This window comes from Haliotis cracherodii, unplaced genomic scaffold (assembly GCF_022045235.1).
Source record: "Haliotis cracherodii isolate W230 unplaced genomic scaffold, xgHalCrac1.p SCAF_1, whole genome shotgun sequence".
Classification (NCBI taxonomy): domain Eukaryota; kingdom Metazoa; phylum Mollusca; class Gastropoda; order Lepetellida; family Haliotidae; genus Haliotis; species Haliotis cracherodii.
The window spans coordinates 24,620,610-24,646,154 of NW_027266264.1; the positions used below are offsets into that span (position 1 = coordinate 24,620,610).

General features: G+C 38.6%; 2 protein-coding genes across 2 annotated transcripts; one reads left to right on the forward strand and one right to left on the reverse strand.

Annotated features, from left to right (window-relative positions):
• Positions 1-8,518: 8,518 nt before the first annotated feature.
• LOC139474889 (BAG family molecular chaperone regulator 3-like) lies at positions 8,519-11,190 on the reverse strand. The gene is made up of 2 exons (XM_071258086.1): positions 10,957-11,190; positions 8,519-9,957 (listed from the first exon to the last, which is right to left on the reverse strand). The coding sequence occupies exons 1-2, from the start codon at positions 11,119-11,121 to the stop codon at positions 8,650-8,652; spliced, it is 1,473 nt and encodes a 490-aa protein (XP_071114187.1). The 5' UTR covers positions 11,122-11,190; the 3' UTR covers positions 8,519-8,649.
• A 5,238-nt stretch (positions 11,191-16,428) lies between these two features.
• LOC139462259 (uncharacterized) lies at positions 16,429-25,478 on the forward strand. The gene is made up of 4 exons (XM_071243862.1): positions 16,429-16,578; positions 16,734-16,778; positions 23,282-23,437; positions 23,601-25,478. The coding sequence occupies exons 1-4, from the start codon at positions 16,564-16,566 to the stop codon at positions 25,311-25,313; spliced, it is 1,929 nt and encodes a 642-aa protein (XP_071099963.1). The 5' UTR covers positions 16,429-16,563; the 3' UTR covers positions 25,314-25,478.
• Positions 25,479-25,545: the final 67 nt, after the last annotated feature.

Here is a 25,545-nt window from a genome sequence, read left to right on the forward strand (position 1 = left end):
ACTGTGAAGTACACGTCCCAAAATGTATGTGTACACAATACCTTGAACATTTAATAAATATAATTTACCAAACTTTACATACATGATCTCAAGGCAGTTTATGGTTGTACAACTGTATCGAGATCGGAAGAGGCATTGTACTTTTTGATTCAAAGTTGTGCTGCATTAGACGCGTGTGAAGTCACCTGTCACCTGATGCAATAATGTCAAAATGTTTAATGATGCATGTTTCTGATGGGAAAGCTTTGGGTCATGCAGATAAAGATGGAGCTGCTTCTGTTTTGCATGTAATGCAAGCACCTTTCGTAACTGTTTTAAATATGCAAGCACCTTTCATAACTATTTAAGACCTGTGAAGATTCCGGGGTAGAATGGGTCTTCAGCAACCCATGCTTGCCGTAAAAGGCGAATATGCTTGTCGTAAAAGGCGACTAATGGGATCGGGTGGTCAGGCTCGCAGACTTGGTTGATGCATGTCATCGATCCCATTAGCGTGGATCGATGCTCATGATATCAATCACTGGATTGTCTGGTCCAGACTCGATTATTTACAGACCGCCATCATATAGCTGGAATATTGCTGAGTGCGGCGTTAAACAACAAACAAACAAACAAACCATAACTATTTTAAAAAATTTAATACCGTACCTCTATTACATCATAGCCACAATTCCTGTATTTTGGCTGACATCGCACTATAAAATCTTCAGTGTTTTCAACAGATAACCTCTTCACTGTCAGCTATCTAATTTGTGTCATGTGGAAGATAGTATAATTACAAACCATATGCATATGGTGGGAAATGTCACTGCTTTCCTCTGTGTGCAAAGTGGAACAAGGAAACATACCGTATTCGACGTAATAAGCGCCCTGCTCTAATAAGCGCCCACGGCGATATTTGCCAATATATTGGCTAGTGAACAATGTCAATTAGCACCCCTTCCAATTGGTTTACGTACACAAGACTTATTTATTTGTGTATAATACGCACTCGTATGTTACATGCACCCTTAATTATGGGCAATTAAATCCTGGGAAAATATATCTGTCGTATATAAACATTTCAGGCTGTCAGCATAAACCACGAAATTAACGATCTTTCAACTCAAAATAATATTCTAATAAGAGCCCCCTATTTCTAACTTTGAGAGCGCCCTGGGCGCTTATTATGTCGAATACGGTAATCCAAATCTACTCAGCTCTATGATGTAATAGATGTGGTACTTGTAATTATTCACAATGATAACTACTATTTCATACACTGATTGGAAAACTGATTTCATTATATTTCTCTGCACTGAGCCAACTCAGCGGGTGGGATCAGTTGTCAAGGAAGCATGAAGACTTCCTGTTTTTCAAAGCTTACTCCATATCAGAGTGACAACTAATCATTGTCCAAATACAATGCAATGAACTTCTACTGAATCTCAAACAATGTAATACAGTTACAATCATCGTTTAACAATAGATTACGCTGCCATATGACAACGTAGAAAGAGAGAACTACACAGTTACTGAAAACTTGGTTTTTGCAGTGTCGATAAAAATAAATCAATGTTATGGAGTATTTGATGCACAGCAATTACTGTGAACACTTGCAGGTCTCAAAACTTAACAGTGAATACTGTATGTAAGCTTTAGGTGTTTGTAGGTACATCTTAACCAAAAATTTTGGGGGGCAATATCAGCTTGAAAACAATCTGTCCTGCATCTTTGAATCTGCTTGGAAAGAGATTCAGTGAAGTTACTGAAGATGAGCCAAGAGATGAGCTCATCAGTGCAATTGCCATGGGAACCATTCAAGAACATCATGAGTCATGTTCACATCTGCTGCGGAGGCTCACAGATGTTTGGCTGATCAGGTAGCTCGAGTAGCAAAAAAAGTAAATATATTTGTGTAGCTGAATATTTTCTTTATATTAGTATAGTATAGTATTTACCAAAAACATAATAAAAGTTGTTTTGGTCTGTTGGTTTTCATAAAACATAACTGCAAATTCAGTTTAATGTGCATAATGTTTAATATTTCTACAGTGACATTTACATGTTTAAGTTTTGCTGTGGCCCAGAACAATGTAATACAATGTATACTACACAACATTTGATAGGGATAGTCGGAGTGCCCCAATGGGGGATAAATCTGACTGGATGTTAGACATTGGCATACAAATACGATGTGATTTGGGCATGTTTATTATGAAATGAAGCTTAACAAGAGTCAGGTCTAGCCCAAATCACATCCTATTAATACAATGACATCTCCAAACAAACAGTCAGATTTACACACACACACACCCCACCTCGACTCACAGAATCCCCCTATCAAATACTGAGTAGTATATATGACCCATTGTCATCTACCCTTCTAACAGTTAAGTACTACATGTTTGAAGTTGTCTTAATGCTAATAAATCCATCCAGATAGAACATGTAGAAACATTTGGCAAAGTTAAGTAAACATATCCATATTATATTTGGCTAATTGCGGCTTTTGGGTCAATTGATCAAATCTGTGAACTGAAACATTAAAACAAAAGTATGGCCTGGCCAATGTGGGCATTAAGCAGTCAACACTCCGAAGAACAAATGACAGGAGAAACAACAGCTGGCTTTCTTATTATTTATTGACTAGATTCATGTCACATAGAACATACAATCTGAGACAATAACATCTGAAGGAACTACCTCACATACAAAATTATGCTCGCACAAGAGGTGGAATTGTTGTCAACAAAACATGAAAGACACACCTTCAGTTTTTACCTATTGCAGCAAGAGGTAAGAAAATATTCACTTAGCCAATAAAAAAGTACAACTATTTACTCAAAGTCTACAAAGAAACAGTTGTTTTGGCAATACAAAAACAGGTCAACAAATTGCAGCACTGTCCATAATCAAGGACCGAAACAAATACAGCAAATCTAAATCAACTAAAGCTTTCATTTTTTTTTTCTTCAAAATTTGGTTACTGACAATCTGGATTCGTAAAATCCATGCACCATGACATTCAATCATTAAACATACCGATTATGATAAAATATTTCGTACATATTAGGTGCTGTATATGTGTAATAAAATACAGGTATTGAAAGGTTAATTGCTTCATGTTGCAAATAACATATCCACACGTAACCATGGCTACTACTGCCTGTCCAACTATGTCATAAAACAATCATAATTGAGAACTTCTATTATTGTGACAATGCCCTTTACTCCATTGTGTCGATGACTACCGTAAATATTGCAATAACTAGCCATGCACCAACACAGTAAGTTTACATGCTGATTATAGTTGAATATTGTGTACTACACCATGTACATGTTTGGTGCTTCACAGCTCCATCATACACGTGCAGTAGATACAAAGATATAAAAGCGTTTACCGTATTCGACCAAACAAGCGCCCAGGGCGCCCTCAAAATTAGAAATAGGGGTTTCTTATTAGAATATTATTTTGGTGAAAAAAAAAACAGAGTTGAAAGATCGTAAATTTCATGGTTTATGCTGACAGCCTGAAATGTTTAAATATAATTGCCCACAATTAAGGGTGCATAAAACACACGAGTGCGTATTATACACGAATAAATAAGTCTTGTGTACATTGATCAATCGGAAGGGATGCTAATTGGGATTGTTCACTTGCCAATATATTAGCAAATATAGCCGTGGGCGCTTATTACGTCGAATACGGTAATTATTATTCAATTAAGGAAATACTACTAAAGATAAAATGCTGTGTAAAATCATCTAAAACAATTTCCACATACCCAAAACTGAAATTAAAATGTAATAGTGTGAACATTTTGCAGCAAGTGCTACATGATTTGAAAATGGATGGTTCAGTGTGAGATAATCATTCATTATGGACAAGGTATTTTCCCTCCAGTATTAAATACTACTCAATTTTTTATAGGGATATTTCAGAATGTCCAGGTAAGACTAAGTGTCATGTCTGGAACATGTCATGTTGAATATTGCTAAAAACCAATTCAGTTTCCTCTCAAGTTACCCCAAGATACTATGTCTTATAGCCGAATAGAGTATCGCATTATCCCTATCAGAAGTTAGGCACATACCTCTGACATGAACACACCGTAAGACACACTTGTTAGCTCATGACAATGTTTAGTAAGGCAAAAAGCAACAGCCACGTCTATAGAAGGAACACTACTGTGAACTAGGATAGCTGTCACACACATACAACACATACCACAGAAGCACCTGGGCAATCACGCTGCATCTGTCTACATCGTCCCCATCCTGGCAACAGGCCTCTCACAGAACATCCCACATCATATGCCTGGACACATGGCTATAACTAGAGTCAGAACTATCCGTGAATGTACTTTCTTGTTTTATTCACAAGCCTACCCCGAGTTTTGAAGAGTAAAACAAATAACACATTGGTGTACTGGCTTTTGAACATTTTGTTGTTTTAGGAAAGTTATATTAAAGAGTTTTGTTCAGGAAATATCTTCACATTAACCCACCAAGAATAGCTGCAAGGTTGCTGATTTTCAGTGTTAAGCAATACTCATATAAACCCTGACAAAAAAATAACATTTAATTAATTTTGCCTCCCACCTATTAACCAAAACAAAAAACACAAATCCAAGAAATGCATAGGTGTAGCCGAAGGATAAGTTGTGTACCAAATAATTTCCATCATCACTTATACTTTTGTAACCTCTGAATTTACACTATTCTACTGTAAAATACAAACTCTGACAGAAGGCAAGATAGATGTGTTGTTTAAGAGAGTTGTGTCACCATGTACAAAAGTTGAGATCGTGTCAATGGTAAAGGAACATCACTTGTAACAATGATATTGCACACACTAAGGCTATGAGCCATGAACATGGGTAGTCGATGCTAACTGTAGCACTGAGGTAAACACAACACTGTAAAATACCTTGAGGAAGACGGGACACAAAGGCATTCCTTTTTAAAAATTCAGGCTAACATTTCAAAACACCTTTCAGTATCTGCTATGAAAGTCCTGTAACACAATGCCAACACTTCCTTGATCATCCTCGATCACCCATTATATCTGTTTAATTTTGATAAATACTCTGGACTTATTTGAAACAAGCAGCTCCATTTAAATTGAACCTGTGAAAATCTAGACTTGCTTCATATACGGCTATAGCTTTACAGCAAGGGCTCGGTGGAAGGGAAAATAATACGGTTCAGACACTGGGAGACAGACTACATTAGCTTCAATAGCTTTGTTGTAGCATAAATTCAAATAAAACAATGCTATGTATAGCTATCTATTCAAATTACATTCAAGAGAAGTTCTCTGTTAGGTTCATGAGTTAACATCTAACATAGCATCAGCATTTTTTCAGGTGTTAGGTGAGTGATAAGAGAGAAAGAGTATGTCATTAAGGGCTGGAGCTTTCGTGACAAATCGGTCCAGGATATTTATCATAATAACATGTAGACATAGCACCCTGGAAAATCAAGGATGTTTCCAGATTTACAAGGCTATGTTCCACAGAGAAGTTGCTGGTGCAACATCCGAATCTTAATATGGACGAGGTAATCAGTCAAAACATCACTTTGAAAAACAGGGCCAAGTACCATGAGTACTGTGTTTACTTCAAAACAAATCTGTCCAACATGGTTGACTGTTAAATACATTTTATTGGTAATCTAAGCTTACAACTATGGTCCTAAAGTTGTCCTGAGTAGATTTACAATATCTACAGAGTCAGGGTTCAAAATGAGCTTAACAAACTTTTTAGAAGGACAAGCAACATCACATGGACTGTCGCTTTTACAAATGAGGCTTCAAATGAAACCTCTTTTGTGTGGACTAGTGAAATGAAAATAAAGTTCTAAACGTAATGGAGAACTCCATGATAACATAATCAAGAACAGAGTAGTCACTGGGCCTCTTCAAACCATCTTTCAGGCGATGTCAGTTGCTCTCAAATGCTCAGCATATCTGGTACATTCACAATAAATTCTTAAACACAACCAGCATTACCAATACCATAGTATTCAATGACAATAATATCAAGGCTGGGGACCACAAGAATGGATTTCACACATTGGGCATCCAACCACTGTTGGGTCAAGCCGAACCTTGAACCTCTGGGCTACAACACCGCCCCCAAAGGAAGATCTAAGACTGTGCCTTGACACTGAATTGAAGCCGTCACACTGCAAATACAGGTTTTCTGAATAACCACTCAGCAATAAGCAGGCTGACATTCAGAAGAAAGCTAAGACAAAATGATCCATTACAGCATTAACAAGGAGATTATCTGAATTATGCATTGTATAACTGGACGTTTTTCACATATTCAATGAGCAAAAACAGAAATCTTTCACATACTATCAATTATCATTTTCAATGGGTCAATTCAGTTTTAATAAAATATCTAAGCCATATCATAAAAGCAGCCCAACTGTTGTGACTAAAACATGACAGCAGGACTTGGATAAATATTCCACACATACATGAAGACATGCGAAACAGGACACGTCACTGTAACATTATGACACATGCAACAAAGGAAGACACACAAAACATTGGCCTTGTCAAATATCCAGCACAGCAGGATTTAAATAAAATGACATGAAACTTGACAATGTTGTTACAGCACATTTAATACTGATTTTTACTTAAACATGTTAAGACACTTGAATGAATTGTATCAGTGTTGTTTCCACTTGTTGACATACTCCAGGTTTGCTACATTTGAACTTGGTATTGTTTCATGCAAAGATAACAATCATTGTCCATATAAACAAGATTCGTTACTTATGATAATACTTGTCACAACATGACAATATTATGTTTGACAGGACATCGTATTTCAAGTACTGTATTCGACGTAATAAGCGCCCATGGCGCTCTCAAAATTAGAAAGAGGGCTCATATTAGAATATTATTTTGGTGAAAAAAACAGAGTTGAAAGATAAATTTCTTGGTTTATGCTGACGGTCTGAACTGTTTATATACGACAGGTATATTTTTCCAGAATTTAATTGCCCATAATTAAGGGTGCATATAACACACGAGTGCATATTATACACGAATAAATGTCTTGTGTACATTGATCAATCGGAAGGGATGCTAATTGGGATTGTTCATTTGCCAATATATTAGCAAACATCGCTGTGGGCGCTTATTAGAGTGGGGCACTTATTACATCAATACGGTCCTTATTCAAAACATTATACAGTAAACAAGACTACCACAAGTACAGAGGTTCACGTAAATCTGATGATGTAAAACTTGAGCTAAGTTGGTTTTCTTAACCTAGCCTGCCTAAGTGTGTAACTGTACAGTAGACTGCCTTCATATGTTAATAATTATGATATCAAACGCTGTGCTCTATCCTAAAGTCAGAATTATCCTCAATAATGCCCGATATTAAACTCTACACTGTTTCCCATACCTTAATTATTTTGGTTAAAAAAAACTTCAATGTGTGAAGGAACTCGTAAACAGTATGTGATAATTGATGTGAATGAAGAGGATGCTTATGAAAGCGTCTACAATAAATCCATGTCTTATCAGGGTTTGAATAATAAGAATAACCCGAGGTTCACACAATGTTTGACTTCTGTCCACCTTGATCTTCAACAGAAGACAGCCAAACAAAATGTTCCATAGAGATCATGTTATGATGTTTATCATGTTTGTTAAATATTCTACAATAAAGACTCAAATAGATGTAATCATAACCTGTTTGAACACTTATCCCACAAACAGTGAGTCCTTGACCTCAAACAACATGGAAACTGGTGAACAAATGTCTTAAGAAAGATCTGGTCTGCAGAACAGAACTATACATTTTTCACCATTAAATATTGCTCATAGCATCTGGAACACACCACGGATATTTCAAACATGTCATTTCTTATCACGCTTATTGCAACTCTCCAGTGACAACACTTCACAGAGGTGAACTGATTATGCATATGTATTTCCCTTTGGCCAAAAGGATGAGCTATATTCTAGTTAACCATGTTGACTTGTCCCTGACAAACAGATCAATGGGTGCTGTACTTTAATACATCAGGGAATTATCAACTTATAGTTTTGTTGTTTATCTTAAATCTATAAACAAGAAAGAGAATTCATGTGGATCATTGGCTCTATTTCTGACAAATTTCAAAATATGTAATACAGTCTGTGCCCAAAATATTTGGGAGTGAGTGAGTGAGGTTTTGCGCCACTTTTAGCAATATTCCAGCAATATCACGGCGGAGGACACCACAAATGGGCTTCAGACATTGTACCCATGTCGGGAAATCAAACCCGGGTCTTCGGTGTGACAAGCGAACACTTTAACCACTAGGCTACCCAACCAAAATTATTTCAAACACTGGACAGAATACATTCTCTTCTGTCATATGAAAATGAGAGGGAAGATGCCTGAAGCACATCCTGGTCGTGGAGATCTTATAGAAGAGAGCATATCGGATGCTTACAAGGACGACTATGTAAGGAGCACCACCTCCTACACGTTTAACACAATTAATATGTAACAGAATGTAACCTTCCAATAAATAAATATTTATTCATCATTAACACAGATCATTAATAAGTTAAATACAAGAGTTACATAAAAAATAGTGGCATTAGAAGACTGTGCATCTATAATTTAACACTAACAGTTGAACAGTTTAACAAGAAACTTCACTCTCTAGTAACATCTCTCTCACATGGCTGGGGTCCTTCTCTCCCGGCTTCTTCTCATTATTAGAATCATTAGGCTGAGTTTCATTATTGATGCCCTCAGCCCTACGTGACTGTTCAGCATCACCTGCAGACAAATGGGGAGGCATTGAGCTGTACTGTTCGTAAGTACTACCATTTCCCCCTGTACGTTCTTGGTATCCCGAACGTTGATCGTCAATGTGTTCAACATTTTGTTCACTTGCACAAGCCTTGAGTTCAAGAAGGTCCAAGGCGGCATTGATCAGTTTGACAGCCTGCCTTCGTGAATCTCGGATCCTGTCCTGACCCCCAGCTTGCACTCCGTCAAGTTTCAGGAGGCTCCGAGTTAGCATCTCCTCTAAGTATTTGTACCCCTTGTCCGTCTTCTTCCCCTGAAACACGTTCACACTTGCTTCCAGATTTTTCACATCATTCACAACACCATTAATAATATCGAAAGCTTTTTCTTCCTCAGACTTTTGCTGTTGAGGAGCCGACGTGGTTTGCTGCTGCTGACCACCCATTGGTTGCTGGGGGTTAAATGACTTCTGAGCATGCTCATTCAACGATGGACCACTTGAAAAATGAGGCTGGGTTCTTGGCTGGGGCATTTGCTGACTGGATTGGTTTTGAGCTCCTGGTTTTGAGTTTTCATGGAGAATTGGTATAACAATTGGCTCGTTAGTCTCACGTCGGGGTGGAGCTTGTTGCGGACTTGGCTGATGTATCCCCTGATCTCTCACATGCTGAGGAGGATATCCCTGGGGCTGTGGGTAAGTCTGGGGTTGGTGTCCCTGTGGGTGGGGATACCCAGGCTGAGGCTGGCCTTGCATTGGCTGTTGGTGGGGGTGGCCCTGCATTGGCTGTTGGGGGTGCCCCTGCATTGGCTGTTGGGGGTGCCCTTGTGATGGCTGTGGATATCCTTGACCATGTCCATGAGCTGGCTGTACCTGGGGTCGATTTTCATTGATAGTTAAATGTTGAACAGGTATTTCCCTCATGCTAGGGGAACTTCTCCCTTGGGCGTGTTGCATGTGAGTGGGATGGCTTTGTTGGGAGGGGGGAGTTGCACGCCCCTGGGGGTATGGCTGGTGAGGCTGTGGCTGAGGTGGACCTGGCCATGTACTGGTATGATGAGGCACCTGCCTATTAGGTGATGCTCTAGAAGATTCATGAAGGACAGGAATTTCCACTGTCTTCCCCTGAGGGTAGTAGCTTGGCTGATGACCACGCCCCATTCCATAATCTTGTTGTGGGTAACCCATTGACTGAGTCTGTAAATGATACAACAACAAAAATGTAGATGGTCATTGTACACACAATTCCTTCTCAGTCACATTTATTTGATATTACTGATAGTTCTGTTTGATATAACAAACAGGTCTGGGTGAGTACTAATTTAAATCTGTTTATCAAAATAAGAATGGCAACTGAGCTTAGAGACATATTCAAGACATAATCACTTAATTCATTCTTAGTATGCAGCCAGCTAACCACTCCAAAGCCTAAGTCTACAAATACTTGTCTTTACCATACACTTTCCTAATAAAGTTGACATATTAATACTAAACATACTGAAAAAATAATGCAAAGGTACATATTCAGGCTAAAAAAGTGTCTGCTTGTCCACTGTCAGATGATTACAAACTGGTGCTGAACTGAACTGATCACACGGATCATGGGATGGATCAATCATCTCTCATCTGAATTACTTCAAACATGTCGCTGATATGACAAAAACAATTATTTTGCAGAGAAGAAAGTAGTTATTATTATCCTTTGCTCAATACAGATTTTACCCAATAAATGTATGCTGAACAAAATTTCCTGATATAGATCATGATATGATAGTATTATTAGCCATGAGTCCGGTGTATATTACCCATTAATGAACGAAGATAATCGATTACCGACTGCAAAAAGATTTTACTGTCTAATATGACAAATCAAAGGGTTTTCACCTATCTGAGCCTTTGTAACAGATGGGCTGATTTGTAAAGCAAAGTTTTGTAAACGATGATCAACAGGCCGAAGACACGAGAAGCTTTGGTCGACTTTGACAAGGACTAGGCCAAGCTATTTAAACTCAAGACAGCTCTGAGCTCGTTCCGCCAGTGCTGACAGTGACAGTTTACAGTCACATCAAGTAATTTCATTAATCCTTTTTTTCACAATTAAGCCAATATTTAGTGGATACCATCAGGTGTATCTTACTTGGATAATGTACAACAAATCTGTATCAGCTAAAAAAAAAATCCGAATCGAAGACTTACCATCCTTATCCTTGGATCTTGCCAAGTCGTTTGATGCGTGTTGTGATCCACAAAATATGGCCAACCTGTTGTTTTGTCGTATAACATTTCCCAACCTGTCGGTAGAGATTCGTTCCTTTGAAAAGGCTGACTGTAAGGATCTTGATAAACTGACCTCCCAGCCATTGTCGCGTGTATATATAGTCCTTCAGCCAAAGCCCTCGAAACAACACCTCAGTTCGTTCACCATCTAGAAAGGTCTCAGAAGGACTCAACACTATTTCCCTTACGCCTAGTTAGTTCGCGTAAGACGCTTCCAGAAGTTTAGCGAATGTTAATTGATTGCGATGAAAATTTACATATCGTCAAACACAAATATATTTCATATATATCTGAAATTAATTGCACAAATTTATACTTGCCTAGTCTGTACCATTATTACGACAGTCTGCTAATTTGGTGAAATAATATTATAATACTAAAACCGATTTTCATATACATATCGTATTTTCTAATTACTGCTTCCAGTGCTTCGTATTTTCATTTTCACTTATCGGCTTTTTCTAGAGATGTAAAGTCAATAACATTTTAATATATGTTTCCTTACATATATGTGAAGAAAGGTGCAACCAAAGTTTGGTTTTAGCTTATCATTTTGTGTTTATATTGTTTATATATAAAGCTATACAGCTCTTCTGCCTCTGTGAGAATACATTCCTATTTGTTTACTCATTTTATTGCCGGTGATATATTTCTTTTGTATGTTGTTGTATTTATTTATCCTGATAACAGAGCACAACACAGTAATAAAGTTGCGATTGCAAAACTTTAGAAATAGTAATCTTCTATTATAACCAGTTTTTAGGAAAGCACTCTTGTTTATGACGGGCACCTGCGCCATCATCGGGAACGTTCGCGAGAGAACCATTCTAAGGGAGATAATCACTGGCATTCCGAGCAGATAAACTCCCAGTCAGTTCATCACAAACCGGCTTTATGGGCGGGATTCGTCATTCAATTTTGCGCCATAGCAAATTCCTTGCCTTTAAATGGCATTTCGTAATTTATTTCACAACACGAGAAAATGTGACAAAGTTAGGGTCCGTTTCACTTCATTTGTAAGTTGATCATTAAATATAATGTAAACATGATTGTGACAATCTATGCGGAGACAATACACATAACGTGGCATTTTGCCATTGTGATCAACATTTAATATCATGGGATTTCATGACACAATGATATAAAACGTACAGCTACTAAAACCTATGTTGGCTGTTGGCTGCAGTCGAATCACGTTCAGTGCATAGTAAACGGCAAATGAAAGTTTACACCCATATTTGATGTTGTCTAAAATGAAACAAACAAGAAATGGTTATTTTATGGTGATGTATTTGAAATGTTTGCAGAGCTTCGGCGACTTTTTTCAGCCTAGTAACGTTTTGATAATGTTTGTATTTTTGTTGTTGTCAAATCCAACTTTAAAGTGTATATTTTTTCTCCAACATTTTTTTCTCTCACATGAATAAAAGAAAAGAAAAAGTTCATGCATAAAACGGTTTCGAAGGGATCAAGAAATTATACAGATCAAACTGAGAGCGTAAAGACAGTGTATTATTTAAAACAAACATGAAAAGACATCTCCACAAAAATGTGCAAGTTAATACATGTTTTGGTGTAAACTGGCAGCGTTATTTAGACTATACAAGGGTGGATCCAGTATTTTTAAAAGGGAGGGGTCCAAAATATCGAAATCCTCTCTCAGTCAATTGTACTGCCTGCAACATTCTTCATTGGGGGGGGGGGGGGGGGGGGGGGGGGGGGCAACCTCTGGATCTCTAAATACTTTTCTCGTGGAGCGACCTATATGGGATTAAGTGATGCACATTTTCTCTCTTGGTATTCGACTAACACGCAATATATAATTGTATATACAGCGATGTCCCGCACCCTGTGCGTATGGCATTTATATATGTTCGCCCACAAATACTAGATGATACAAATACATCCACAAGTACGTGATGATACACATACATCGTGATTTATCGACAGAGATTTAGTACAGGGCGCTTCCCGTATGGCTACATACCAACTGTATAGAAACATGTTTACGTTTTCGATAGGCGAACCACGACAAAACATTCGTAACAAACAAGCTGGTATGTAAACACACTATTCGATACATACTAAACTCTGTGCATTGCCCAGGTCACGACAAGCCTTGTTAGGAGTACTATCGGCCTTTACATGACGTCAGGGAGAGAGCACGAAACGCGCATAATTTGTCATTGGAGACAGATGACCTGTTGTCAAGGTGTGTTAGCTGGTGGTCCCTTTCATCTCAGAGAGACGAGTCGATGTTGTTTAGATAGAAGTAATGCTCTAATCTCCTTGAATTAACCTGTCTTGAACATTCAATATATCAAAGTATTATCATTTCGACCACGGTTATACCACTCAACTTTTGATAGGGGCAGTCTGTGTTTTCAGGTGAGAACTGAATGCGGCTAAATGAGGAATAGGTCCCGCGGAGAGGAGTCGATGCCGCAATGACACAGACTCAAGGGCCGCATATTCAGTTTCACTTCAAGTTAAAAAGATAAAGGTGATAGATATCAGGAATAAATAATATTTTTTCACTCATCTATTCATCACTCTATTGGGTTTTTCCCAAAATGAGATAACATTTTGAGATTTCAAAAAAAATAAAAATGTTTTATATGTATAATAACGGTTCAAACTATAGACTTGACTCGTAAAGTAATTTCGCTTGTAATTGTGTTTCGGAAATTAGCTCCATCGTGCTGAAAAAGCTTCACTGGGTATTTACGCATGCTGCTTTTATACATTTGAGTTTTTCATTTAATGCATGCGTTTCTGTACGCAAGTTAATTGAAAGTAATTGGGTTTTGAATACTTTTGGGGTATTTTACGCAAATGCTCAGCTACATGTATCTGTAGCTCGGCTAAATAGTGTAACAGTTCGAAATTAGCATAAGTCCGCTAGTTCGAGAATAGTGAAAATTAGGAAGGAGTTGTGCCATTTCCTTGTGGACTACCACGTATTTTTACCATTAGGTAGAAAGCAAATCTGTAGCAGATCATGTTTGGCGTCAAGTGAGATAAAAATAATTTCTAACCCTTGAGAAAATAGCAACAAATAAATGGAAATGATTTAATTCAATATATTAACCCTTTTTTAATTGTATGTAATTGTTTTCTCAAGTCATGCTACACGCGGGTTATTCACACAGCAAGCATATACACTAGCTATAATTACTGAGTTTAGTAAGAATGAGTGAGTGAATTAAAGTCGCTGTCAGCAATATTCAAGCCCACAAACCTTCACATTACGGACACTTTGAATCTTGGACAGAAAGCAATATTTTTCTATAATACAAGCACGCCAATTAAATTCGGAGAGAAGGACAAGTTTTGTGTAACATTATAACAACATTAAAAGAGACAACTTGTCAAGTGTTTATGGGTTTGTTTTGTTCGCGCGTGTATGTGATACATGTATTTATTTGTAGCGTTAGGGCATAACGACCAATGCATGGACTATTCATGTGATATAAAAACTGTCATAAGCTAACTTGTAAATGGTGAACAGATTTACATTTCACAAACTTTTCACATTTACACAACCAGGGACACAATCTTTTATGTTATTGTTTACAAATTCTTGCAAGCGAATTACTTTAGGTCGGTCGAAAAAGAAATAAATGTGAGTACATCAATACTTGTTTTTGTTTGGATTGTTTGGATGTTTAGTGCACTGCAGTATGATAACTGCATCTATACATTTTTTTACTGCTGTTTTGTTATGACCAGAGACTACATACAATGCACTTCAACAATTATTTTTTGTAAGCTAGTCATTAAAAACCTCTATACACCATGCGCCTTTTCAATGATTTACGGTATGTAGAACGCTTAATCAAGGAGTTACGGTACACAAATGAGTTTAGTTTCACCCCACGTTCAATAGTATTTCAGTTATTATGAATGTTCTAGACGTTTACAACTTTGGTGAAACCCACGAGCACTGGTACTGGTGCTGACAAACCATAGATCATATAACATGCACGAAACATGAGAGTGAGTGAGTGAGTATGGTTTTACGCCGCTTTTAGCAATATTCCCGCAATATCACGGCGGGGGACACCAGAAATGGGCTTCACACATTGTACCCATGTCGGGAATCGAACCCGGGTCCTTTGCGTGCCGAGCGAACGCTTTAACCACAAGGCTACCAGACCGCCCCGCACGAAACATGGGCTCAAACTAGGGCTGGGACGAGTCCAACTTTACTACCCTGAAACCGCCGTCCTATTACCCGACCGCACCCGGGTTCCCGCTGTAGATATTCAGAGATAGATACAAACTCTCCGATTTGGAAAAGTGTGATCGTAGCCCTGGCAAAGTGTATTTAGATACACGTGTAAAACGATAAGGTCATGCATACACTGAAGTTTACTATTGAGAATTTTATAAGACTTATGTCAGCTGAAAACGAACAAATTATGAAAAGCTTAGATAAATTTCTCTTCCAAGTCATGAACATTCGAACGGAAACACAGTGTTGAAAGGTAAATCATTATTAAATCTACTCAGCACGCAAATATATATACAGTATATTTCCATTGTAGTATGGGCCGGTGGCATGAAGTACCGAATACATTTGTCTGTCTGTCTGTCAGTGTACTGCATGAAGTTTTATCTTTATTCAAACATATGGAAGTCAGAAGGAATAGGTGCATTGTCAGAAAGAAATGGGAATATTAGTGACTTATTGTGTAACCATAGAGTTTTAGATAATTTTTGACATTAAACAATACATATCACGTTACTAACCACTGGTCCGGGTAGTCCTGTGGGTACCCGGGTCCTACTCAGTACCCACCCGACCCGAGGACCCGAGTTACCCGTCTCAGCCCTAGCTCAAACCCACGATCAGCGGATCCTGGATTGCTACTGTCATTCCGGATCTCCGCGGCGAAGTTGACTTTGTACAAGGTTTTGTCTAGACTAACATATAGTCTCTGAAATGAACATATCGTACAGAAAAAAACCAGTTGTTCAGTTATCTTAATAAAAATCTAATAAAAAGGGAGCCCAGTGATTCTCTTCATTTTCAGATACTGCAGTAATCTAGACTTGCCAAACATTATAGACTTGCATGGGCTGTAGTTGATATATATGTATCAGGGTCTGTAAGACAGATTACGTTTTGTCAACAAGGGCCCCATTTACCATTATCCCACAGCAATGGGCGTTGTCCTTTGAAATTATAATACTATGTCGTAAAAGTAGCCGTATCGATGCAAATTTGTCGTAGCTTATTTCCGCTGAAAAATAGAACGCTTTCATAGTACGCTGACATAGTACGACATGGTCTACAATCATGACTATCTGGAATTACTAGGTTCAAGACTAGAAGTAAGTCTAGTCACTCAAAGGGACGTAACTCGAAATCACGTGATTTAGGCAATCCATCCTGCTCAAGTCACCCATTTTCGTGGTCGCGTCTCCAGTTTTCGATGTGCTTGAAACAAATCATTGTATTATCAGTTATCTGAGAGTATGTCTGATAACATACATACTTAGATATTACAGCATCTGAATATGAGGGGAAAGAAGGTACTTTCACGCACTTCATTATGATGTTTGACAGTTTAGGAAGTAGGCCTAGATCTAGATCTATCTCATGTCAGTATGATATAAATTTACTAACTAATTAACTAATATTGACGAATATCGTGGAGAAAACATAATTATGGCTTTGTGTGTTTCAGGCAGTACCGAAGAAGACAACAGGAGACGCGATACCACCTCAAGTTGTAAGTAGAAGTGATATCATTTGAACAGGCAGCCTGATACTCAGATACTAGGTTGTCACATATCACATTTGAAGAATGATGCTTGATAACTACACGCTAATAACACTGTACTGTTTTCATCACTTTGAAAAAGCAAAATGGGAAGGTAGGTGAAAAGTTGTAGATCTATTGAAATTTAAAAAAAATTATTCCTCAAACACTCTTCATTCACAAATGTATTAGATCTAGATCTACATGACAACAATGGGAGAAAGTGAATGAGGTTGGGTAACACTGATTTCAACAGTCTCTCTGTGACGTATCATGTCGTGTCAGCTTGAGGTGGGAGTAAAGCCTTAAGTCATGACTCACATAAGTGTAGTGGACATAAAATTCTGAATCCCACAATGGGATTCAAACTCTTCAGATCCAAGTTTGGACACCTTGTCCATGTTGTCCACATGACTAAAGAGGTTAACCATGTCAGCAAGCTGATGAGGTAAGGAGAATGTCATCTGTGTTGTGTGACTCCACGACCTGATATACAGACAATCCTTGGGTCATAATTTGGGGACAATGATATAAAGATGATTGTTTTCTCAATTAATTTTAAGTTACTTGTGGATTAAATATGTATCTCAGTTGACTTTTTTATCAATGAAACCAGAGTTATTTAGTTTTATTTGTCAACATCAGTGAATCACTGAAATGGCATCTTGTAAACACAAACAGATTTAGGTGCAGCGAAGCCTTTGGTGATATGGCTGAAGATCGAGTGTATGTTTGTGTGGCTTTTCAACATGAATTAGGAATGACATTGCTGGTTATCAGGACGGGTTGCAGAGCTCCAGATAAGCTGCGTATCTGAGCAAAATACGCATCAGAAATGCAGAAATAGACAGTAAAATAAAATCCAAGCATATCAAATACGCAACGAACATTACAGATACACTACAAAAATAAAACTTGTGCGTATCATCAAAATATTGTGAAGTAACCCTGCGTATTCGATTAGCAAATTAGCAACTTATTTTGAAATTATAAACAGGCATTCCATCAACCTTGCCAAACTCCACGCTGACAATTACATCATGATCATTTGCCATCACACTTTCTTGTGGAAGTATCGTGGTATTTTTGAGTCCTATAAAGCTCTCGAACCCCCACGACACCAGTTTGCAGGGACTAGATGAATAGTGTTTTTAAATATTTAACTTAAATACCCACATGTGTAAAAACTAGTGGGTAACAGAAATTTGAATACACAGATAGAATTACTGATACCCAATGATTTTAAAATGCATGGGTAAAATACCCACAACACCAAAAGCTGATCTGGAGCTCTAGGTTGTATGAAACAGTGAAACTTCCAATGGAATATAATTACAAATGAAGTACTGTGGGGCTGAAGTTTCCATGTGAAAAAATAGATAAAACTTTCTGGTTAATCTGGCTGATTTACATGGACACTGAATGGAAACAGGACACAAGGCGGTAGATATGTGACATACCGTATTCGACGTAATAAGCGCCCCGTTCTAATAAGCGCCCACAGCGGTATTTGCTAATATATTGGCTAGTGAACAATCCCAATTAGCCCCCCCCCCGATTGATCAATGTTCACAAGATTTATTTATTTGCGTACAATACGCACTCGTGTGTTATATGCAGACTTAATTATGGGCAATCAAATTCTAGAAAAATATATATCTGTCATACATAAACATTTCAGGCTGTCAGCATTGTTATGTCACATAAGGGTGTTCTTCAGCATTCTTCCTCGAGTATCCAGTGTGTACATGTATCTCCATTCTGTTTTGAAAAACTCGCCTGGACACATCTGTCACCTAAACCTCTCCATCTCTCTTATCATGACCCCCATGAAGATCGGAGTTAGAACTGGTCTGCAGCAACCCATGCTTGTTGTAAGAGGCGGCTAATGGGATCGGGTGGTCAGGCTCGCTGACTTGGTTGATGCATCTCATTGAACCCAATTGCAAAAATCAATGCTTATGATGTCAGTCATGGAATTGTCTGATCCAGACTCGATTATTTACGGGCTGCTGTCATATAGCTGGAATATTGATGAGTGTGGATTTATACAACAAGCAAACAACATCTTGATATTCTTATCACCAACTTAGCACAGAATTCCTCTTGCTCATGAACTTGAAATTAACAGTCAAAGAACATAACTCTTCTGACATACAAGCAAGCCTGCCAATCAGAAGACTGTTATAAATGATCTACGTTAAGTGCAAGCAATTTGACCATGACAGTTCACTCAGTTGCTTGTTGGGATGCTCCCCTACAACCTGAACAAGTATCCAGCCATCGCTCATCATATATATGTACAAGTTGACAGCCATCACTCATAACATGTCCATGTTGGGTGTCTGTTACTGCCTGTGTCATGCTTCCCTTCCAAGCAAATAGGACTTAGGTTTGTAAAGTTCATCAGGATTAATTGCAGTTTATGTTCAGATCTTGGTGAACACAGGTTCACCACTACTTGGACCCAGTATGGTTACATCTTCCAGAGGCAAGGGAATTAACTGACTATAAAAGTCCAGTTTCAACCATTGACGAACGAACCTGGAATGTCCAGGCTCCACTATAATGCCACCACTGGCTATTACGAGTTATTCCCATGCTATGTCCCTGTCGTGTTTTTCTGCACGAAATGTATTGCCACACAGCTTTTGAATATTGTTGTAACCGCATCTGTGCATTTTTTAACCTGTAATTGTAGATATAATTATTTAAATATGCCTACTGATAATGACTGAAAATAGTACTATTTTATGAATATTAGCTTCCGCAGTGATGCTGCCGTCAAACCAGCTGTTTCAATCAGAGGGGGTTTATTGTGATTTAATAGCCTCTGATTGACCAATCAGAATCGAGTAAATGCCAAATTCATGGTAGAATACACCTTAACAAGTACCTTTTTTTTAAAAGTAATAATCCCAGTATATCCCACTACTTTTGTTTAAAGTATACTGAACAAAAAAAGTTAGGGATCATGAATATTTTTGGTGACTTTTTTTTGTAGTGAAGACAGAGCACACAATTTTGTAAAAGTATCCCAACAATATTCATGATAACTTTTATTGTTCACTAATATTACACTACATCCCACTACTTTCAAACAGGAAATGTCTGATGTAGATTTGATAATTATCAAATTATTGAGACATTGCAAACGCATCAAGTGAGGAGGGGCAGTCAGTGGTGTAGCAGAGTAGTTAAAGTGTTGGCAATAGGTCCGGGTTTGATTCCCCACATGGGTGCAGAGTATGAAGCCCTCTCGCAGCTGTTGAAGGACTGGAGTATTACAGAGAACATCAGTCTATACTCTCACAGCTGTTGTAGGACTGGAGTATTACAGAGAACATCGGTCTATACTCTCACAGCTGTTGTAGGACTGGAGTATTACAGAGAACATCGGTCTATACTCTCACAGCTGTTGTAGGACTGGAGTATTACAGAGAACATCAGTCTATACTCTCACAGCTGTTGTAGGACTGGAGTATTACAGAGAACATCAGTCTATACTCTCACAGCTGTTGTAGGACTGGAGTATTACAGAGAACATCAGTCTATACTCTCACAGCTGTTGTAGGACTGGAGTATTACAGAGAACATCAGTCTATACTCTCACAGCTGTTGTAGGACTGGAGTATTACAGAGAACATCGGTCTATACTCTCACAGCTGTTGTAGGACTGGAGTATTACAGAGAACATCAGTCTATACTCTCACAGCTGTTGTAGGACTGGAGTATTACAGAGAACATCAGTCTATACTCTCAGCTGTTGTAGGACTGGAGTATTACAGAGAACATCGGTCTATACTCTCACAGCTGTTGTAGGACTGGAGTATTACAGAGAACATCAGTCTATACTCTCAGCTGTTGTAGGACTGGAGTATTACAGAGAACATCGGTCTATACTCTCACAGCTGTTGTAGGACTGGAGTATTACAGAGAACATCAGTCTATACTCTCACCTGTTGTAGGACTGGAGTATTACAGAGAACATCGGTCTATACTCTCACAGCTGTTGTAGGACTGGAGTATTACAGAGAACATCGGTCTATACTCTCAGCTGTTGTAGGACTGGAGTATTACAGAGAACATCGGTCTATACTCTCACAGCTGTTGTAGGACTGGAGTATTACAGAGAACATCGGTCTATACTCTCACAGCTGTTGTAGGACTGGAGTATTACAGAGAACATCAGTCTATACTCGCACAGCTGTTGTAGGACTGGAGTATTACAGAGAACATCAGTCTATACTCTCAAAAATATTATTGCACCACATATTCATGTATCCTATGAATGATTTAGATATTACATTACAGTGATTTGGAGACACAGGCCTGCAGTAGGGAAGATGTTATGGCAATGCACAGCTTGTAGAGTTCTGTGTTTATATGAAACTCATGTCACTATTGGTGGCATCCTTAATTTGTTTGTTTGTTTGTTGTTTAATGCTGCACTTAGCAATATTGCAGCTATATGACAACAGTCTGTAAATAATAGAGTCTGGACCACACAATCCCATGATCGACATCATGAACATCGATCAACACAATAGGGTGTGATGACATGCATCAACCAAGTGTGACCATGTGGTCATGTTAGTTGCCTCTTACAACATGGATGCTGGAGACCAATTCTAACCCGGATCTTTATGGGTGAGGGTTGGCATGCTTCAACAAATGAGGGTGTGTGTAAAACATCCTATGTTGATGTAAGACATTTGGGAAATAAATGATGTTGATGTAAAGACATTTGGGAAATAAATGATGTTGATGTAAAGACATTTGAGGAGTCAATGATGTTGATGTAAAGACATTTGGGGAATAAATGATGTTGATGTAAAGACACTTGGGGAATCAATAATGTTGATGTAAAGACATTTGAGGAATCAATGATGTTGATGTAAAGACATTTGGGGAATAAATGATGTTGATGTAAAGACATTTGGGGAATAAATGATGTTGATGTAAAGACATTTGGGGAGTCAATGATGTTGATGTTAAGACATTTGGGGAATCAATGATGTTGATGTTAAGACATTAGGGGAATAAATTATGTTGATGTAAAGACATTTGGGGAATAAATGATGTTGATGTAAAGACATTTGGGGAATCAATAATGTTGATGTAAAGACATTTGGGGAATCAATGATGTTGATGTAAAGACATTTGGGGAATCAATGATGTTGATGTAAAGACACTTGGGGAATCAATAATGTTGATGTAAAGACATTTGGGGAATCAATGATGTTGATGTAAAGACATTTGGGGAATCAATTATGTTGATGTAAAGACATTTGGGGAATCAATGATGTTTTTTTTTAATGATTTTATATCTTTTTGGAGTACGCAAACAATATTTACAGAATATAGTTCACATGCAAGCTTAAATACATACAAGTTATAAAGTATATCTATAGATGATAACAAACAAAAACTATTCCAGTGTCATATTGTTGGATTGTGCAAGTTCGTGGCTTTACACGAATAGGTGGTGGCAGAGAGACCAAAATGTCATGAACTGTGTGTATTTACATTGTGAATATGATATATTTCTGTCGATGTAATATGAATCGATTATTTCTTGTTTGATGTGTGGGAAATTTTGTATGGAGTCAGAAATGTTTGATATGAATATGTTTTGCTTTGTTACAATTATAATATGATTTAATACATCATTTCGCTTTTGTTGATATCCTAATAAAATTGTCAATTTTGAAATTCTAGTTCTATTCCACTTTTGTCTTTGATCCATTTTGTAAGGTTGTTCCAGATATGTTTTACAATTTTGCACTCAAAGAACATGTGCACTAAGGTTTGATTTTCTCGTTTACAAAAATTGCAAAGAAATGATTCTTTATATTCCATTTTTGTACAGTAACTCGTTTGTTGGTATAATTCTATGAATAATACTGTATTGGAACCATTTTATTTTGAGGACACATTATATCTGTGGGGGGCTATGATTTATCGTTTGCCAATCTTTTTTTTAAGGCCAAGATCTAGTTCCCATCATTGAATGTATTTATGGGATATCATATTGTTGGATACTTTATTTAATATATCATCCCCCTCCCCACTACGTTTTCAAGGAAATATGGTATTAAGGGCAGATGTTAGGGCTATACTCTTACGCTTCAGATATTGTTTTATTGCTTGGATAAGACTAGAATATTCCAGAAAATTGTTTTACGGTCATATACATGTTTTAGGTCTAAAAGATCTAGAAAATTTCCGTTCTCGTCTATCAAATCATTAACAAGATTAATGCCTTTTCCCGAATACTGTTTATAGTATACCGGAGTGTCTCCGATTCTTATATTCGTATTTTGCCATAAAGGTAGTGATGATATAACTTTTTCCTCTTTGATGTTGATGTAAAGACATTTGGGGAATCAATGATAAAGATGTTTAATAAACACCTTTGAATATCATTATCTTTCACTATAAGTCTGAGTGTCTAAAAACTGTATTTGCAGCATTCTAGCAGCATAGATGATGAAGAGGAGGAGGAGGAGGAGGACCTGTCCAGTCTGTCCGAGACTTCATCGAGTGAGGAGGAGGCCGACAGCGACAAGGAGGACAAGGACGATGAACAGGAGCTGGTCAGCACGAGAGAAGAAAAGAAACACCGAGTGAGTTGCAGACAAGTTCAGCATGTTGTTTTGTGAAATTGTGGTTAGTTGTCTCTCAGTCAAGTGACCTATTCTGACAGGGGATCTCCACAGGTTCTAGCTGGAAGAACAATCAGTAATGATGTGTTTACATACACACTGAAACAATGTTGTTTGGTTACAGGGAGGACGCAAGAAGGGCCAATCTTATCGGAGCAGCTATGACATAGGAACACTGAAGGCTGCGTACGCTGCTGTCGTGGAGGATGGTATGGCTGTGTATGCTGCATCCAAGAAGTTCAAGGTGCCTCAGAGCACTCTCAGAGACCGAGTCCTGGGTCGGATATCAGCAGACGTCACAACGTCTGGACCCCCAACAATCTTCACAGCGGAGGAGGAGGCTGGCATTGCCAACTATGTCAAACTGTTCGCTGATATTGGGCATCCATTATCGAGAAACAAAGTTCGGCAGATGGCCGGAGAGCTAGCAGCGCAGTTAGAGCGCCGTGGGTTCACCGATGGGAAAATACTAAGCTTGAGATGGTACTACAAACTCATGGACAGATTCCCAAACACACAGACTCAGAAATTTTCCAATTCCAAGTTACAGGAGATAGGGTATGGTTATTACAAGAAGCTTGCTGAGGTTATTGAAGACTATGGTTTAGAAGATGCGCCAAAACGTGTTTTAAGTCTGGATGAGATTTGTGTTAGAACAGAGGAGTCGTCACTAAAGATGATCTGTCGGAATGTGACGGACGAGAATGCTGACATTGCTGTTGTGTGCAAAGATGATGCAAGAATCACCTTCCTCGGTTGTGCAAGTGCCAGTGGGAAAAAAATTCCACCCTGTTTTGTATTTGCCTCAAACAGCGATAACCCAAGTCGTAAAACAGTTAGTAAAATTCAACATGGTGCTGTGGTAAAGTATTCCCCTACGGGAGAGTGCACCTCACAAATTCTCAAAGAATACTTTGAATCTCACTTCAGCCAGTTTGTGAAAGTTGGGCCCAAGTCAAAGAAGCACATCCTGTTCTACAACAGCCGACGGATGTGTATTCCCCTGCTTCTGTGGCTGTGGAGTGAGAGTCACAATGTCATGTTCTTCCCCCTACCGCTACACCGGGGACCGAGTAAGGACCCAGTGACACTCAGATCCACTGGCTGTCTGTATGGCGTGTCACAATCGTATGAAATGGAGCAGAAACAGTTTGAAGACAAAAATCCGGACATCAAGTTCACCAGTTCTGATGCTTGTAAGATCCTGAGTCGGATCTACTCAGGTCTGTCTGTCTCCCACTTCGAGCATATGTTCCGACTGATGGGAGTCTTCCCTCTGCCAGACAGGAACCCGGGAATGCTCAGGTTTGACAAAATAGTGGATGATATGAAACATGAGGGTAAACAGAAGAGGAGGCGTGCAAAGAAAAAACCTGTTGCTTTGAATACTGAAGCAAGTCCTCCAATCAAGAAGCGACGGAAAGCCATAGTGAAAACCAAGTCCAAGCCTGTTGTCCGTCCTATCATCTTGAGCAAGAGCAGGAAGTCCATGGACAGGATCAGACATTCAGTGCCTGTTGACTGGAGTGGAATCATTGCACCAGACGAGATTATATCTGTGCCAGTTGTGTCCGGTGGTGGGGATGAGGAGGACAGTGTTGATGAGGGGCGAGATGGGTATGCTGGTAATGCTGCTGCCCATTACAAGTCACAGGGCATCGAAAACGGAGTGACGCTGGAGCCAGACGCTGAGGGTGTTGCTGGAGGCGGGTCTCAACAAAGTTTTCACGTGTACATCCAAAGTGCTGAATGTGTAACGCAGGGGGCGGACATTGACACAGACAACATTGTGGTGGCGGAAGAGGTGGTGATTGTAAATACAGTTGAAGACGTGTAGAGGATGGGTGTTGTTCAGCATCATGCTTATCCTGGTACTTATGTTTAACAGCACTGAGGTGTGCTGGCACAGTCATTTCATCAGATCATCTTTTCCAGATCATCTAAAGATGAATTTGTTAACACCACATTGGGTGGACTGTAATGTTGTCAGATAAAAGTTAAAATCCCCCTTACCAGTTTCGATGTCCTTTTTGACTTTGCTTACATTAGGCTGAAAAAAATAATAGCCT